General features: G+C 39.3%; 1 protein-coding gene across 2 annotated transcripts in view; it reads right to left on the reverse strand.

The window, feature by feature from the left end:
- Positions 1-4,374: 4,374 nt before the first annotated feature.
- The window catches only part of VDAC1 (voltage dependent anion channel 1), a 35,030-nt gene continuing 21,615 nt past the window's right edge, over positions 4,375-17,789 (reverse strand). For both annotated transcript variants that reach the window (XM_037801397.1, XM_037801398.1), the window contains exons 6-9: positions 12,173-12,400; positions 8,707-8,857; positions 6,255-6,312; positions 4,375-5,328 (exon numbers count right to left, since the gene is read on the reverse strand). In XM_037801397.1, the coding sequence (XP_037657325.1) occupies positions 5,237-5,328; positions 6,255-6,312; positions 8,707-8,857; positions 12,173-12,400 (529 nt within the window). In that variant the 3' untranslated portion in view covers positions 4,375-5,236. The remainder of the gene's footprint in view (positions 5,329-6,254; positions 6,313-8,706; positions 8,858-12,172; positions 12,401-17,789) is intronic.

Below are 17,789 nucleotides of genomic sequence, written 5' to 3' on the forward strand. Positions count from 1 at the left end.
ATATAACAAGGTAAGGTATTATGGAGGAAAGGAAGGGAAGGAGGCTGGGAGGTAGAGGTGAGGAATTGCTGTTGTAAATAGCTTCTAAATTTCCTACATTAAACTTTTATTTCTTTTCAAATTTTAGTTAAACAAAACCTCCAGTATATGAAAATACAAACTTAGGCTTCCAGGAAATTCACTTAGAACTCTGGCACAATGATTTAGTATGTGTATGTTCTGTAAATGCTTCCTTAGCTTCAAATCATAAAAGTTCCATTTCATCAATTTTCAAGGAAAATCAGTGTGACATAAAACTAGGCATTTATTGTGCCCACAGATTCACTACTCTGGTCTCCATGATTCCCTCAAAAGATTGTTGCTATCCCCAAAACAGACACAACTGAACTACCTCTCTGAAGAGAGAAAGGTTTGTGTTCTACTCCTGTCTTTGGTTTCCCCGCAACATTTATCTGCCTCTGGTGGCAGCTCAGAAACACACAAACTCTGTGTTGTTAAGAAAACTAGAGGTCATTCATCTGCTCGTTTCCTTAAGTCCACCACAAACCCAGATAGACTGAATGGTGCCCTTATTGCAAACCTTCCAGGTTAGCCAGGGTACAAACTCCTCCTATGAAGCCCCTGGACCTTTCCTTTCCATGAATACAGAAAACACCACTTTCAGTTACTTAATACGTCTCTTAACTCTAGCTTCTGATTGTTGGAGGTTGCTTCAGACTTGAACAGGACCTTTCCTGTAAGAATCACTTTCAATTCTCTCTTCCCTGATTCTATGTCCACTATATCCATTTGTCCCACAGATTGTTTCAATTCTTTTAACTGATGAGGTATCATGAACTCAGGGCATTGAGGACTTTTGTAAATGATATTCCAACATGCTGCATACACAGGCAGACACTTGTCAAGTAATTGGGGAGGGAAACTCCCTCATATTCAAAGGCCCCTTTATATATTTCAGAATACTGGACCTGGTGTCTGATTGGATGTAGCAACCACTATTCACCAAAGTCTCTGGACAAATTCAACAAAGACCAAATGGCTCACCTGGTAATAGCTGCAGGTACTGATAAACCTGATGAAAACAATACAACAGATACTAAGGCCAGTAGTTTTTAGGTGAACAGCTACCAAAAATGCTAAAAGTAAATCTGACACCTGTTTTGAATGATCACTTTTAAACATCCAAAAAAAAAAAGGCATTCTGCCTAAAAACATTTATCATTGAATGGAAAAAATGTTCATATTTGTTGAGCTGGATGATAAGTATGTAGAATTCATTATACTATTCTACTTTATCTGTGTCTAAGATTTCCACAACCAACTTGTTAAAAATATAAATATGTGACAGAATTCTAAAATGAGCCCCAATGATCCACCTCCTTGTGTAATCTTCAGCCCTTAAGTGTGGAAGGGACCTGTGAATATGATGTGAAATATCATATCTGATTCTGTTATAAGGCCCAACTGACTTTAAGAAAGGGAGATTACCTTCAATGGGCCTGACCTAATCAGGTGAGCCCTTAAAAGGGTTTTTTTTGGGGGGTGGGGTGGGGATGAGGGGAAGGCCTACCCTGTTCAAGATGGTGGAGCAAGACACTTCAGGACTTCTCCATCCCTCACAGAAGCTTTGAACAACTAGCAAGAACCAGCAGAAACTTTTCTCAAAACTCCAGAAAACAGTTAAAGGACTGTAGTAACAGGAAAGCAACAAATCAAGAAAAAGGCTACTTAAAAGCAGCAGAATCTTGTGGCACCCTGGCTGGTCCCTCCCCCACTGCACACCAGCTCATTGAGGAGCCAGTCCACATCCTTGGTCCTAGTTCCTGAGGGAGCAAAGTAACCATCATGCAAATTCTGGGAGCATGTATGTCTGGCCCAATCTGTCTGGTGGTGGCTTGAGGGACTCAGTGTCCCACAATTTGCCCTGTGTGTAGAAGGCAGCTCAGAATTCCTAGAGAATGCTGTAGGAGAGCAGTCAAGTCATGCTGCCTGAAGCAAAGGATTTCTGGTTGTAGATTATACAGTGCAGTGCTCAGGACCATGAAGAAACTGTTACCAAAGTAAGAGGGGGTATCCAGAACTGTTTAAATGGGAGGATTCCTAGGGCCACATGTGCAGGCCCAAGACAAAAGGCATGTGCAGAAAGCAAGGAGACTGTACACTTTGGCCTGGAGCTAGTCGCTAAACTCACTGAATGGGTAACCCCTAAAAGGAGTGTTGCACAGGTAAATATGCAAAGATTGGAAAAGATGTTTTCCTTTTTCCTCCTTTTTATTTTAATAGCACCTGGCAACCAAGGAAAAGCTCCATCATACTACTACGTGGATATGAGCTTAAGGAACACACACCTCAGAATCTAAATTCCAGCAATAACACATTAAAATACCAAAATGTCCAAGATGCAAAAAAAGGTCACAAAAAATGCAAAGAAACAGGAAGTAATGACCCAGGCAAAGGACAAGTTAAAGCATTAGAAACCACCAAAAAGGAGAACCAGACCTGGGACATAGCAAAGACTTTTTTTAAATGGTTCTAAACAGATGAACAAGGGAGACTCAATAAAATTTAGGGCCAATTTCTCATCAGAAACCATGGAGGCAAGAAGGCAGTGGGATGTCATTTTAAAGTGCTAAAAGCATTTGCTAACCAAGAATTCTATGTGTGGTAAAACTGTCTTTCAAAAATGAGAGAAAGATTAAGACATTCACAGATAAAACAAAAGCTGAGGAAGTTCATTACCACTAGATAAGCCTTACAAGAGATGCTAAAGAGCGTTCTGCAGGTTGAAAGGAAAGGACATTGGGCAATAGATCAAACACCATATGAAGAAATAAAGATCTCTAGTAAGGATAAGGACATGGATAATTATAAATGCCAGTACTATTGTATTTTAGTTTGTAACTCCACTTTTTTACTTCCTAAGGATCTAAAAGGCAAATGTATAACATGCAATGCTAAGTTAGTGGTGTTGGACTCATAATGTATAATCATGTAATTTATGACAAGAGCTACAAAAAAGTAGGGGGAGGGGGAGTATAGGAACCTAGTTTTTATATACCATTGAAATTAAGCTGGTCTCAAAGCAAATGAGGTTATAGATTTAGGATGTTAAATTTAAGCCCCATGGTAAATACAAAGAAAGTATCAGAATATGCAAGTTCACAGAGACAGAAATCAGAGTACAGGTTGCCAGGTGCAGGGCAAGGGGAATGGGGAGTTAATGCATAATGAGTATAGGCTTTCTGTTTGGGGAGATGGGAAGTTTTAGTAGTGGAAGGTAATGAGAGTACCGTGATATTATGAATGTGATTAATCTCACTGAATGGTATGCTTAGGAGTGGTTGAGATGGGAACTTTATGATGTATGTATGTTCCCACGATTAAAACAAAACAAACAAACAAAAAAAGAGCAAATAAAAAGACAATTAAATGCAATACATGATCCTGGATGGGATCTAGCAAGGGAGGAGAATAAGTTCAAAGGGACATTATTGGGATGTATGAAAAAATTGGAATATAGACTGTAAGCTTTATGTCAATGTCAGATTTCTTGAACTTGATAACTGCACTTAAGGTGGCTACATAAATGAATATCCTTCTTCTTAGGAAATGTATGTGGCAGGATTTAAGTGTTCAAGGAGCATGATACATACAGCCTACATTCAAGTGTTCGGAAGATGGACGGATAGATGGATAGACGGAATGATACAGTAAATTTGGCAAAATGTTAAAATTAGTGGATCTGGGTAACTGGTGGGTAGCGGTATGTTGTAGTTCTCTGTATATGGAGTATTGTATTACTTTTGTACCTGTCCTGTAAGTTTGAAAGTATTTCAAAATAATTTAAAAACAAACAAACAACAACAAAAATGTTGGGGCTCTTCCTGAACTAGATCTGAAACCTAAGAGAGATTCAACATAAAGACGTTTTTCTCTTCCTGTCTTGGGAGATGGAGGGGACCACAGGGCAAGGAACACAGGCAGCCTCCAGAAGTGAAAGCTGTCCCCAGCTGACAGCAAGCAAGGAAATGGGGACTTCCATCGGACAACCAAAAGGACTGAATTCTGCCACAAGTGAACCTGGAAGAGGACCCTGAGCTCCAGATAAGAATGCAGCCCAGTTGATACTCTGATTTCAGCATTGAGACCTAAGCAGAGAACCCAGTCCATGCCTGGACTTCTGACCCTAAAGAACCGTGAAACAAATGAGTATAGTTTAAGCCACTCATTGTGTCAATTTGCTATGTGGCAATACAAAACTATTAATATATAATACACAGAGAGAGAGCGAGCGAGCAAGGAATCAAAGAACAAATCAAAACAAATGCCATGTTTCCTTTGTTTAAATGCTTGTTAATAAAGACAACAGAAGGATGAGGTTTCAATATTTTATTCAAGTTTTATTTTAAGTGATGTTAATTACAGCATTTGAAAGGGATGGTCTAATTCCACACAAAATGGAAGACTCTAAAATGTATCCACTAAACTGCTAAAAAATAAATTGAGTGATGAGAATACAACAGAAGTCCAATTTAGATTCCGAGTGTTGTCACCATGTGATTACAGTCACAGAGACTCTTGCCAGCTTGCAGCTGGAGCTTCTGGAAGCTATTTATTAGTGGTGCAAGGGCACAAAACCACAGCACGAGAGGGAATTAAGTCCTGAATTATTGGCTTTATCACGTCCATCCTCTCCACCCCAAAATGGCACAAAAGAAACAGCTACCATGCCCTGCAGACTACTTTTGGTGTAAAAAGAGGTGATGGACTGGGGTGAAAACATGTCATGAAGATCTGTCTAAAAAAGTCCCTTGGAAATGAGTTTGTACACACCATTAAGCAATGAGCCTCTCCACAACTGGGGTTAGGAAACCTAGGTTCAATTCTCAGGAAATCACAATTTCATTCATTTATTCAATAGGAATTTACAAAGTGCCTACACATTATCAGCTTCCACTTGCAGCCATTTCTAGATAAAAAAGAAACCTGACATCTCTAGAGGGACCACTAAATTCCCCCCATGGTCTACAGCTTAAAGGACCGTTTTTGGAATTGGGTTTCTTCTGTACCTCTGAAAGGGTAACACTTTAAAGCTGAATCATCTTTAAACCTGGAGGTCTAACATGATATTTAGCAATACTTGCATCCCAGACATACAACATTAAAAGGTACGCTAAATTCTGAAGGTAGCTATGCTGCAAAATAGTTTAAAATTAAATGATTGTACAGTATTCATTTATGCTTGAAATTCCAGTCCTAGACCAAGCTTGTGGCCACCAGCATTGACGTTCTTGCCATCCAGCAGAGCTGACAGCGTCAGTTTGATACCTGCAAGGAAAACAAATAGGGAGAGGAAAGGGGAAGGGGAAAGAATAAAGAAAGGTTTACACCTGGAGGGAAACTGAAGCACCCTGGCAAAACCACACCAAACTAGAACCTCGTTCCAGGTATGATCTGCAAGGGTCATACCACCTGGCACTTCAACCCTTGTTGCTTAACAACATCTGACCAATAGGTATCTTAGAGTGAGCTTATAAAACAACTATAATTATAATTACATTGACCAGAGAGCCTGCCCAAACCCACTTCAAGGAATCCCATTTTCTTTTTTCCTTCATCTTCCCCCTGCTACAATAACTCTACCACTGACACCACACAGCAAGCTTCTCCAGCAACAGCCCCTTGAAATGAAACCCCAACCCTGAATGAGACCCTAAGATCTTACACTCGTGCGTGCACACATACACACACAATTTACTGATATTTTTCCTGGATAACTGATTCTGACATCATGTAATCTTTCCAATCTGACCAAAATAACCCCAAGGTGATACTATCTCCTGGAGCTCTAGCACTCCATAAATTGATCTAGCAGATGATATAGAAGAAACCTCCAAAATGGTTTTCCAATTTCTTTGCCTTTGTACAATGGGGATGATTTATGGGCTAGTTGAGAACCTGCTGGAAATTGTGTCAAACATTCTGTTCACAGTGGGAAAAAAGGGTGGAAGAAAATAACCAAAAATGTAATATATGTTAGCTTTGGCCTTTTGTTTCTTCCTGCCTACTACTTCTCATATTCCCCAATAGTTTTATAATGACCCTGAACTGCAGTCCTTTATAAACATCTAATTATAAAACTTCATATACATGTATTTACAGTGTACATTTTATAAGCAATAACATAAAACAGCAATCCAGCACCAAATTTTTTTTAAGACAGAGAACTGATTTCATACACAACCAACACATACCTGGCTTTAGGGTCTGAGTGTATCCTAAACCTATCAGGCTGGAGTTGTTCACTTTAGCCTAGTCAGGAAAAAGACAAAACAGAGTGAAAATGTTAAGGATTCCATGCTTCTTATCTCCAAAATGAACAAGAGCTCTTTAGGCAGCCAACACTGGTCTACAGAATCAAATTCTTTTTGTACCTCCTTGCTTATGGGATTCATTAAATTCAATATGAACTGTATCAAATTTGAGTGCTAACTCTCAGAAGGGAAACTCAGAGTCAGTTCATTTTCAAACGTTCATGTTTTTATATCAACAAAATGTTCAACTAAGAGGAAGTCATTATTTACATTTGATTCCTGGAGGCATGAATGCCCAATCCCCTTTAAACTGGGTAGGTCTATATTTAAGTTACAGTGCATGAGAACACTTTGGTCAGAGAAATAAGGCTTCAGAAAGCTTCCTTGTATGAAAGAATCCTTTAAAATCTATTTATTGGAGTGTTGGAGGTGGGGTGGTATATGGGAATCCTGTATTTTATGCATGATTTTTCTGTAAACCTACAACTTCTCTAATAAAAAAATTTTTTAAAAATATCTACCTATTGGGATGAGGGAAAACAGAGGAAATGTCAGCCTGGGTATTGAAGTTTTTTAGGCAGAACATTGTTAAAATTTCCTTTTCATGGAAAAGAGAAACAAAAATCAAACTGACATGAAGGTTCAGCACTAACCAGCCTGAATTTAAAACACAGTCGATCCTCATCATTCACATATTCAGTGTTTGCAAGTTTGTCTACTTCTTAAAATTTATTTCTATCCCCAAAATCAATATTCATGGCACTTTCTTGGTCATTCACGAACATGCAGAGAGTGGCAAAAAATTTAGGTTGCCCATTGTGCTTATTCCAGGTGATGTCAAACAAGGTGATGCTCTGCCTTCTTCTTTCAGCTCTCATATGTAAACAAGTGTCCTTATGACAATAGTTAGTGCCACATTTTCCCCATTTATGCCCTTTTGGCTGTGGTTCCATGCTTCAAATGGCCCCCAAGCATAGTGGGGTGTCCCTTAACACTGGAAGTCTATGATGGGTCTTACAGGCATGAGTTACAGTGCTGCTGGCCATGAGTTCAATATTAATGAATCAACATTTATAAAATAATGTGTCTTTAAATAGAAACATACATAAAATAAGGTTATGTATTGATCAGCTGATGAAAATGTTGTGACCATTTTCACAGGAGCCGAGCCCCGTATTTCCCCTGGAGAAGTGGTTCAGTATTCAATAATTCGATGTTCATGGTGACTTTAAAGACATTAACCACCACAAATAATGAGAATCGACTGTATTAGAGCAAAAGGGTGACCCAGTCACATAATCACTTAATGTTGATGAAATTCAATGAAGTAGTTGAGCCAATCATTCCTCTGCCTGGGTCAAAAGAAAATCTGGCTTCTCCCTGCCCCTTTCTGGTGAATTCAGGAGGACTCAGGAGCAGAGAAAGCTCAGATCATGAGAATGCAGAGTCCTGGCAGAAGTTGGAGCTGCCAAAGTGTAGGTTTTCCTATTCAACTGGTGTTTTCAGACCTGATACCACCACCAGCACCCACCACGTCCCCATTAGAAAGGGCAAAGGGCTAAGGAAGGCTTTCCAGCAGCCAGCACCCCCTTCTTGCTGTTCCTTTTTACTCATGCCATCCAAAAAAAGAGGCTCCTTTTCCCTTGTTTTTAAGTGCTTAACGTTAAGGGAGCCAAAGTCAGTTTCCAGCTCAGGAGAGGTGAAATGGGTTGTCTGTAAATTATACAAACCAGACCAGAAACCATTCTGCAATATAAGATTTCCTCACTACATCCTAAAAGGAGTACAGACTGCAGTGTCCTGTGACAAGAGAATTGAGCTCAACAGGATTTATTGCAAAAACTGTGCAATAACCCAAGGTCTCATTAGCAGTGCAGCAGAGTCTACAAGGAAATTGCCAGGGCCTGATTTCTTAATATGCAATAAAGGAGCTGGGCAAGTGAATGGAAAATAAAAGGGAAGGCAAACATTTAAAACCTTAGGTTTCAGGGCATCCCCCCTTACAATTTGATGAACAGAACAGTGACTGGTTAAAGGAGAAGGTTCAATAGCAAGTGAGTCTGGATCAAATCCAGGCCCCAGTACTTACTGGCTGTGTGCCCTTGGGCAAGATACTCAAGCTCTCTAAGCTTGCATTTCACATCTGTAAAAACAGGGATGGTTTAAAAAAAAAAAAAGCACCTACTTCAAATGTGTTGCTATAAAGATCAAATACAATAACCCACATACATAATGGGCTCTGCACAGTGCCTGGCACACTCATTTTGAACTCATTTCACAGTGAGAAAATCTCTATGCCAAAGCCCAGAACTCCAAGAATCTTGAAGGATTCCAACCTAAGGATGAGGCAGGGCCTGTTTCCTAAGAGGTGCATGATTCCACAGGTACCCACCGAGAAGCACGCATCAGGGTCGATCTGGTACTTGGCTGCTATTCCAAAACGAGTGTTACTGTTTCCGGCTGTCCAGGCGAGATTGACTGCAGTCTCCAACTTCTTGTTCACCTTCTGGTAAATGGAGCCACCAAACTCCGTCCCATCATTCCTGCAACAAGCACAGCACAGATGCCAAGGCACCCGGGAGGTGGCTGGAGCCCAGGCACATATGCCTGGAAAACAGATCGGACTACCACTGGTATTGAGAAGGCCTGAAATGCACCAATTTCACAGAAGAGGAACCAAATTACAGAAAGCCTGAGGGGAATGGAACAGACACCAGGGTCAGGAAGGTTCAGAGGAAGAGGAAAACTATTTCAACCATCACTGGCAGCCCTGTCAACTACTCAAGCCTCAAGCCTTGATGTTTGCTTCCAAAATATCCTTTAAAACAAGCAGCAACTAGGACATGGGAATTATGAGTGAATTTTTTTTCTGCTGATACTGTTATCACTTTTACAAATGATTTTATCATAAAAATGGTAGCAGAGTGGAAGCAAATGGGAAGAAAACATAGGCAGAGGGAAAGGCTGGGCCACTGGGAGTCCTGAGAAGGCAGGTTACAGCTCTCAGCACCACCAGCTGCAGCTACAACCGCTTGGAGGAGCAGCAACAGCAAAGGAACTGAACCTACAATTCAGACCCATCCACCTGTGCATGCTGCTGACCCCACACTGCAACATCTACAGTTCTGGAAGGGTTTGAAGAGGGAAGTTTCTTACTACATTACTCTTTCATAAATGAATCAAAACCCCAGCCGGCCTAACTCCTTCCTCTCTTCCAAATATACCAAATTGAATCCTGTCACTGGAAATACCCCTTCCCCTCTCCAGTCATCCAAATCTTCCTCCTCCTCTTTTGGGGCTGTGGTCAAGCTCTTGGAATTTGGAAGTCTGTTCCACCCAGTTGATCCTGCAAAACAGCCTGTACACACTTGTATGGTCACTGCCATGCCCAAAAGTGTGTACAAAGAGCTCAGAGATAAAATCTATACTTTCTCTTTCTCTCCCAGCCTGGGGTCTGCACAGATCATACACTGTCTATTGTTACTTATTTTGGAATTGTTGTCTATACATATGGTGCATGTTGGTGCATGGCTGGAAGCAATCCTTCTCCACGGAGGGAACCATTGGAAACAGAAATGGTTAAAGTGGCTGCCCCTGGGGAGCTGGGAGGAGGATGCTGAGACATGGAACCAGTGCTTTTCATAAGCTCTTTTGTACAATTTGATTTTATCCAAGTATTTAACTGATAAATACTTAAGAATAAAAATGTTAATGCTGCAATTAAAAAAAGGAATAATCACATAATCATCCTCCCTACATCTGGGGCCTTCATGCTTACCTACATTAACATAAAATAACAATGTCAAAGTTCTGCCTCATTGTTTTGGGTGTTTCAGATGGAAATGGCAATGGAAACAATAAGACAGAGCCCATGTTTTAGAATCCAGCAAAGGGCTTAGAGCTCACTAACCCAAGAATAAACTGTATTGCTCTTTCATTGCAAACTCCACTCTTCACCAATATGCACCTCCCTGAAGTATATGCTCATCAAAAACAATCTGAATTCTTACATTTTCCCTGGAAATTCAGCCAGACATTTTGTTTCCAGAAAATAGAGGCAGAGTTTAGATGCTGCCTGATTCACAGGTGGTACCACAGAGAAAGCAAGGAACCCTGTCTTCTTCAGAAAGCCTAAGCTTGTTGAAAATAAATGATTCTCAGATTATGAGTGACTTCAGTATGATAGCACTCAAACGGGTAAGTTTTATTGGACTTAAATGTGTTTAAAAGGAAAGGTCAGGTTTTCCAATACATTCTAAAATCAGCAATACTGCCTTTTTGTACCAAAGTCTCAAAACCAGAAACAGAGGGAATTCATTGCTCAAATATGTCTATATGAAGCCCAGAGAACGTATGTGCATGTCTAGTCCTCTCTGCAAGAACAAGGGCAAGCCCAGGTTAGTTGTGGCAACTGCCTCCACCCTGTCTCCAAAGATAAACCATGTTCACTGTACTTATTCAGGTATGTGGGGGAAACAGCCAAGAGTCATTGCTTCTCCTAGAACTGATGCCAGTTTCCAACTCCAAACCAAGGAAGAACTTCCCATTCCAGTCAGAATTCTAAACTAAAGAACCACTTCTATGCTTGTAGTATTTTTCCTATGGCTTTGTTGTATGTTTTCTTTTTTTAAATTAACATACAGTAAAATTGACCTTTTTTGGTGTATGTTTCCATGAATTTTAACTCACATATGGATTCAGGGAACCACTCCCACAATCAGGGTACAGAACAGTACCATAACCCCCGAAACCTCCCTCACGCTATCCCTTTGTAGTCACACCCTTCCCAATCCCCAGCAAATACTGATGTGTCCTCCATCTCTACAGATTTTCCTGTGACTATTTAGTTTCAAAAGACTCAACATTTTAAACTAATTATAAAAATCCCTCAAAAAAATATTCAATGGAAATGTTTCAATGTAGAGACTAATACCATTTATTTGTCTTAAATTTTAAAAGTGTTTTAGTGACCTCTAGTGGAAAGAAAGAAACTTGGTAAACGTGCATCCCATTTGTGCCACAGACCAGTTCCTCATATCTCTGGGATTCTTTTTTTTTTTTTAACTTTATTTATCAAAAAATTAAAAAACAAACAACAAAAAAAAAAACTACATTTCAAACACAACCAAAACAAAGGAATAAGAAAAACAACCTAAAATAACTACACTGCTTCCAACATGTTCCTACCTTACCCCCCAAAAATTAACAAACCATAGTCATTCCAGAGCATGTCTCCGTGATTCTTATCATTGAAATTTGTATTACTCTTAACCTAAATCATCACTCTACTTCTCAAGTTCAATAACAAAGGACTCCCTCAAAACCTAACCTGCAAATTTTTTTCTCTGTTCATCATATTGTCAAGTAGTTAATAAATTTTTAAATGCCCCACCATGCAAAGCAGACACTTTGTATTTAACTGAGATAATAATCTCCTAATTTATCTACAATGCCTACATTTCATTAAATCCAGGTAAGCTATCCTGAGACATTTACAGAGGAAGATTGCTATGCTCCCCCCTACCCCACCCCCCATTTTGCTAACTAAAATTGAAAGGCTCCCCAGTGGCCAGAAAGCTGCATAGAAAAGACTCCTCTCTGGGATGATACCACACCTTTGCTGCAATTAATAGATCACCCTGTGTGTACCAATGACAATACTTAATGCTTATAGCTTGGAAAGAACCTAAGTAGGATATTAGGAAAAGGGTAAATGGGAAACAGAAAAATACAAACAGGCCATTTGGCTCATCGGATTCCAACAAATTCACTTTACAGTTACGAAAAACTTTGCTTAGAAAGAAATAATGAAAAATAATTCCTCTACTATATGCACCCACACCCACACATGCACTTACACATTAGTGTGAAGCTGGAATTCATCAGTCTTGTAGCCAACTGCAAAATTACTCTGTGTCACTCGTGACTTTGCAGTCTCAAAATTCATCTGGTAGCCAGCCAGCCAGCCCTCATAACCCAGTACCAGAGCACCCCGGATTGAAGGCCCGGCAATGTCAAAATCCACATCGCAGCCCAGGTTAATGTGCTCCCGCTTGTAACCTGTCTTGATTTTAGCATTTTTTTTCCTGAAGAAAAAGAAATCATATTAAAATCAGAATCTAATCACCTAGGCACAATCATATCAAGACACAGAATTTTTTTTTTAATCCTGGTTTAAATATACAGGAAGGGGGCAAAGTCAGGGGCCCCAGCTCTCCAATAAGTAGCTCCTGTGCCAACAATGGGCAAGACACAACCTCTACTCAACTGGAACCCAGTTTGCAGATATGCTACAATAATCAAGTGAGAACACGGGCAGAAAAAACTGGAAAAGTAAGTGAGAAATTTTTTGTTTTATTTTATTATCCTCTGCCTATGCTTAAAGAAGCGGCCTACAACAGAAAATGGCAGCCATTTATTAGGTAATTGTGAAACAGATGCATCTTGCTATTTTCTAAATCTGGGAAAAGATATATCTGCCATGAAGGCAGCCAGGTAAACAGCAGCTTTTAAGGAAATGATCATCTTCTTACTTTGTAGCTCACCTCCTAAATAAAGAAAAAAGTACTAGATGCCTTCCAAGTGAATACAACAATGAGCTGGCTTTTAATTCAGTACTCATGAGATCCCAAAGAATATGTAATATTTCAGAGAACTGGGCACTAGTGCTTTGCAGTCATAGGGGCCAAGAAATCCTATTTGACACACTAAGATCCCAGCCCCAGCCTCTGATTCCAGATTTGAGTATGTGATCAGTTCAGTGCCTCCTTTGCCCACTACTCAAGACAAGCATGCCTCAGAAGGATGGGTAAATCATGTCACCTGCAAAGATAATATCACCATGTAAGACGTAAAAAGTAAACACTAGAGAACAAAATCACACCTATCGAATAAAAGTTGGATTATTTTCACCTGACAGTGCCTGCCATTCAGCTACAAAAAGGACCTCTCCCACAGCAACTTGCATTCTCAACAAAAGTCAACATAAGAAACGAGATCTGCCCAGTGGCCCAAGGACCTGTACAGAGCCCAGTGTAGCCTGAGATTCATTTGCATTGAGGTCAAGGCTTCATCCCCAGAACCCAGTTTGGGGCCTCTAAATACCATTCCCTCCTAAAAGGAACCAGTGCTCCTTGCAGAAATGGCTGGTTACAGATCTGGGGCAGGAAATGTACAAGACGAGCCTGAAATATCTATCAAAGCCTACTGGATTGGGTCAAAAGGACTTAAGAGCTAATCTGAAGATGCTCCCGGGAACTTCAAAGATGGGACAATGTGAGCATCAATAAGAATATTGGCAAATAATTGAAATATATCAAATATTTTTAAATCCATGATTTCATAACAACACTCAAAACACAAATGCACACAAGTCATCTTTAGAGACTACGGAACAAACTAGTTACTTGGAAAAAGTCAATAAAATAAGGAACCAAATGTGCATCCACCTCTCCTATACTAACCATACCTCGAGGTAAAAAAATGGTTGACGAAGAGTTTCTCTTTACTGAAATATTCCAGCTAATAAAAGAAGAAGGAGTGATAAAATTGGAATTATCACCATTTTGCAACGCCTAATGAATTAATGGATTATGAATGGCTGTGACATCATAAAAATAGACAACCAGGCCTATAAATGCACCCTAATGGAAACATACAGCACCACCTATAAAGTATTAGCACACCCGGCCTCAACAGGACCTAAAGGTAATGAAGCCTCTAAACTTACCAATTCACAGGAAATCTGGGGGATAGGGGAACAAGTTAAATGACACCTTGGAGATGCAATCATCAAATTTGTCTCCGCAGGACAAAAGATCCAGTTTCTTCAACAAATATATTGCAAGGAGAAGGAGAGGATTGCAGGAAGATGGCAGAGAAGGGAGCTCCAGGAATCAGTCCATCTTCCCACTATTAAATAGGCAAGAACCATCTGAATCAACTATTTCAAAACTCTGGATTCCAGTAAAACACTGTACAGCATCCAGGGAAGAATGGGAGGAAGAGGCTGGTACTTATGTTAAATATCAGTAAACTCTTCCACCACCGGCAGTTACCAGCACCAATCCCCTACTCTCAAGGCAACGAGGTCCGACAGTAGTGTAGCTTGCTGGTGCTAGAAAGGGACATAATAGTCCACTTTCCCAAGATCTGGGCTGGACACATGCCGATTACTAATCACAGCTTTTGATTAGCTACTTCGGATCACTGAGGGTCTGGCTCTGAGGGCAGCCATTGCGCCAACCTGCCCCAAACAAAGGCGACAGAGGAGACTTGAAGATGGTGCACTTCCTCAGAGCTGCAGAGCACAGGTGAAGGGCTGCATTTGCCGGGTAGGCAAAGAAACTGCAGCTTTGGGGAGCCATGAAAGAAGATCCCGGCACCCTTCCCGGACCCTCCCTCATTCCCCCTCCATGGCAGTTTGAACCCAACTAGTGCTCCCTTTGTGGGCTCCTGGCCTTGTTCTGGATGGGAATGATTAACTTGGGAAACTCCTCTTGGTCGAGCCCACCTTCCCAGAATTTGCCTTCCAGAAAAACCACCTTGAGACAAGGAAAGCAGTGTTTAAGAAACAATTGAGGTGGATGAGCTCACCTGCTTTAAGTCCAGCAGTGGAACACCCAGGAGAGAGAGAGGAGATCTGTCCCCAGGAATTAGAGAGCATTCAAACTCCTGTAAACAGGGGAACTCCTGAGCCACTAGCAAGACCAAGACCAAGACAAGACAAAAGCTCAGAAAAGACAGGGAGGAACCTGTACTTCAAAAATGCCTAGGGCTCAAGAAAATCTCTGCCGTATCAGTAGCTGGTTACAAGCTCAAGAAACAGACATCTGAATAAATCCTAGAGTAGTGTACAATAAAAGATTACAAGACACACAAACAGGAAATGATGGCCCATCCAAAGGAAGAGGATAGAAATCCAGAAAACATCAATGAAGAAGAACAGACTGTGGACTTACCAAAGTGTTTTTAAAAAATATCTTCAATCTATGCAAGGAGATGAAGGAAAATACAGAGAAAGAACTAAAGGTTATGAAAACAATGAATGAACAACATGAAAATCTCAATAAAGAGAGAGAAATTTTAAAAAGGAACCAAAGAGAACTACTGGAGTTGAAAACCACAATAAATGAAATCAGAAATGCCCAGGAGAGTTTCAACAGCAGATTGGAGATGGCAGAATAAAGAATGAGTGAACTTGAAGACAAGACAATTGAAATGAATCAGGCTGAGGAACAACAAAAAAAGAATTTTAAAAAGTAAAAATAGCTTAAGAGACCTCTGGGGCACCATCAGGTGTATCAATACATGCATTCTGGGAGTTCTAGAAGAAGAAAGAGACAAAGGGGCAGAAGGAATAGTCAAAAGAAATAATGACAGAAAACTTCCCAAACTTAGCAAAAGACATGAATATGCGCATCCAAGAAGGCCAGAGAACAACAAACAGTATAATCTTGAAGAAAAATTCACCCTGTCACTTACTGATCAAACTGTCAAATGCAGAGGTCAAGGACAGTTCTGAAATTTGCAAGTAAAAAGCAAAAGTGTTATGTACAAGGGAGTCCCAATTAGATTAAGTGCTGATTTCTCATCATAAACCATGGAGGCCAGAAGGCAGTAGGCTGAAATACTTAAAGTGCTGAAAGAAAACAATTGCCAACCAATAATTTCATATCCAGTGAGACTCTCTTTCAAAAATGAGGGACAGATTAAGACATGCCAGTATTGCATTGTATTTTTTGGTATGTAACTCCAATTCTTTCTTCCTATGGGTACTAAAATGCAAATACATAGAAAGTAATGATAAATCTATACTTTTGAACATATAATGCACTAAGACATAATTTGTAACAAGTACAAAAAAAATGGGGAGGCAGAGGGGTTTAGGGACAATTTATGTGTATGCAACTTAAGTCAAGTTGGTATCAAATCAAATATGATTGTTATATATTTAGGATGTTAAATTTATACCCCATGGTAACCACAAGAAAAATATATGAAAAATATAGCCAGATAGAAATGAGAAGGAGCTCAATATGGTAAAATAAAAAATAAATCAAAAAAAAAAAATCAAAAAAATATGAAAGTAGGCATTAATGGAAGAACTGAGGGACAAAAAAGGTATAAGATTAACAAAATGGCATAAGAAAGTCCTACATTATCAGTAGTGACTTAAATGTAAATGGATTAAACTCTCTAGTCAAAAGGCAAAGATTGGCAGAATGGATGACTCAACTCCATACTGTCTCCAAGAGGCTCACCTTAAATTAAAAGACACAAGTAGAATGAAAGTGAAAGGATAATGTATCATGCAAATAGTAACAAAAAGAGAGCTGGAGTAGCTATACTAATATCAGATAAAAGACATTAAGTCAAAAACAGTTACAAGAAACAAAGATAGTCATTATATAGTGATAAAAGAGCCAATTAAACAAGACATAACAATTACAAATATATATGCACCCAACAGGAGAGCTCCAAAATATATGAAATATTGACAGATTTGAAAGGAGAAACTGACAGTTCTACATTAATAGTAGGAAACTTTAATATACAACTTCTGATAATAGATAGAACATCTAGACAGAAGATCTATAAGGAAATACAAGCCTTGAACAATACTCTAAACCAACTAGACCTAAAAGACATATATAGAACACTTCATGTAGAATATACATTCTTCTCAAGTGTACATGGTTCATTCTCCAGGATAGACCATATCTTAGGTCATAAGTCTCAATAAATTCAAAAATACTGAAATCATACAATATATTTTCTTCAAAGTCAAAAATCAGTAACAGAATGAGAAGCTATTTATTTCACAAATATGTGGAAATCAAACAACATACTCTTAAACAACCAATGGGTTAAAGAGGAAATCACAAGGGAAATTATGAAATATCCTGAAACGAATAAAAATGAAAATACAACATACCAAAACTTATGGGATGCAGCAATCACAGTGCTGAGAGGGAAATTTAAAGCTCTAAATGCTCACATTAAAAAGAAGAAAGATTTTAAATAAGAAACCTAGCCTCAAAACTGGAAGAAATAGAAAAAAAAAAGAGCAAAGTAAATGAAAAGCCAGAAGAAAGAAGGAAATAACTAAGAATAGAGTGGAGATAAATGAAAGAGAGAATAAGAAAACAATACAGAGAATCAGCAAAACCAGAAGTTGGTTCTTCGAAAAGATCACTAAAATTGACAAACCTTTAGCTAGACTAACAAAGAAAAAAGCCATAAATGACTAAAATAAGAAATGAAAAGGGGGACATTACTACCAACCCCACTGAAATAAAAAGGGCTATTAGAGCATATTGTGAACAACACCAACAAATTAGATAACCTAGATGAAATGAAGAAATTCCTAGAAACACTCAAATTACCTACGCTGACTCAAGAAGAAATAGAAGATCTCAAAAAACCAGTAACTAGTAAAACCTCCCAACCACAAAAAAAAAGCCCAGGACCAGA

This window comes from Choloepus didactylus, chromosome 13 (assembly GCF_015220235.1).
Source record: "Choloepus didactylus isolate mChoDid1 chromosome 13, mChoDid1.pri, whole genome shotgun sequence".
NCBI lineage: Eukaryota > Metazoa > Chordata > Mammalia > Pilosa > Megalonychidae > Choloepus > Choloepus didactylus.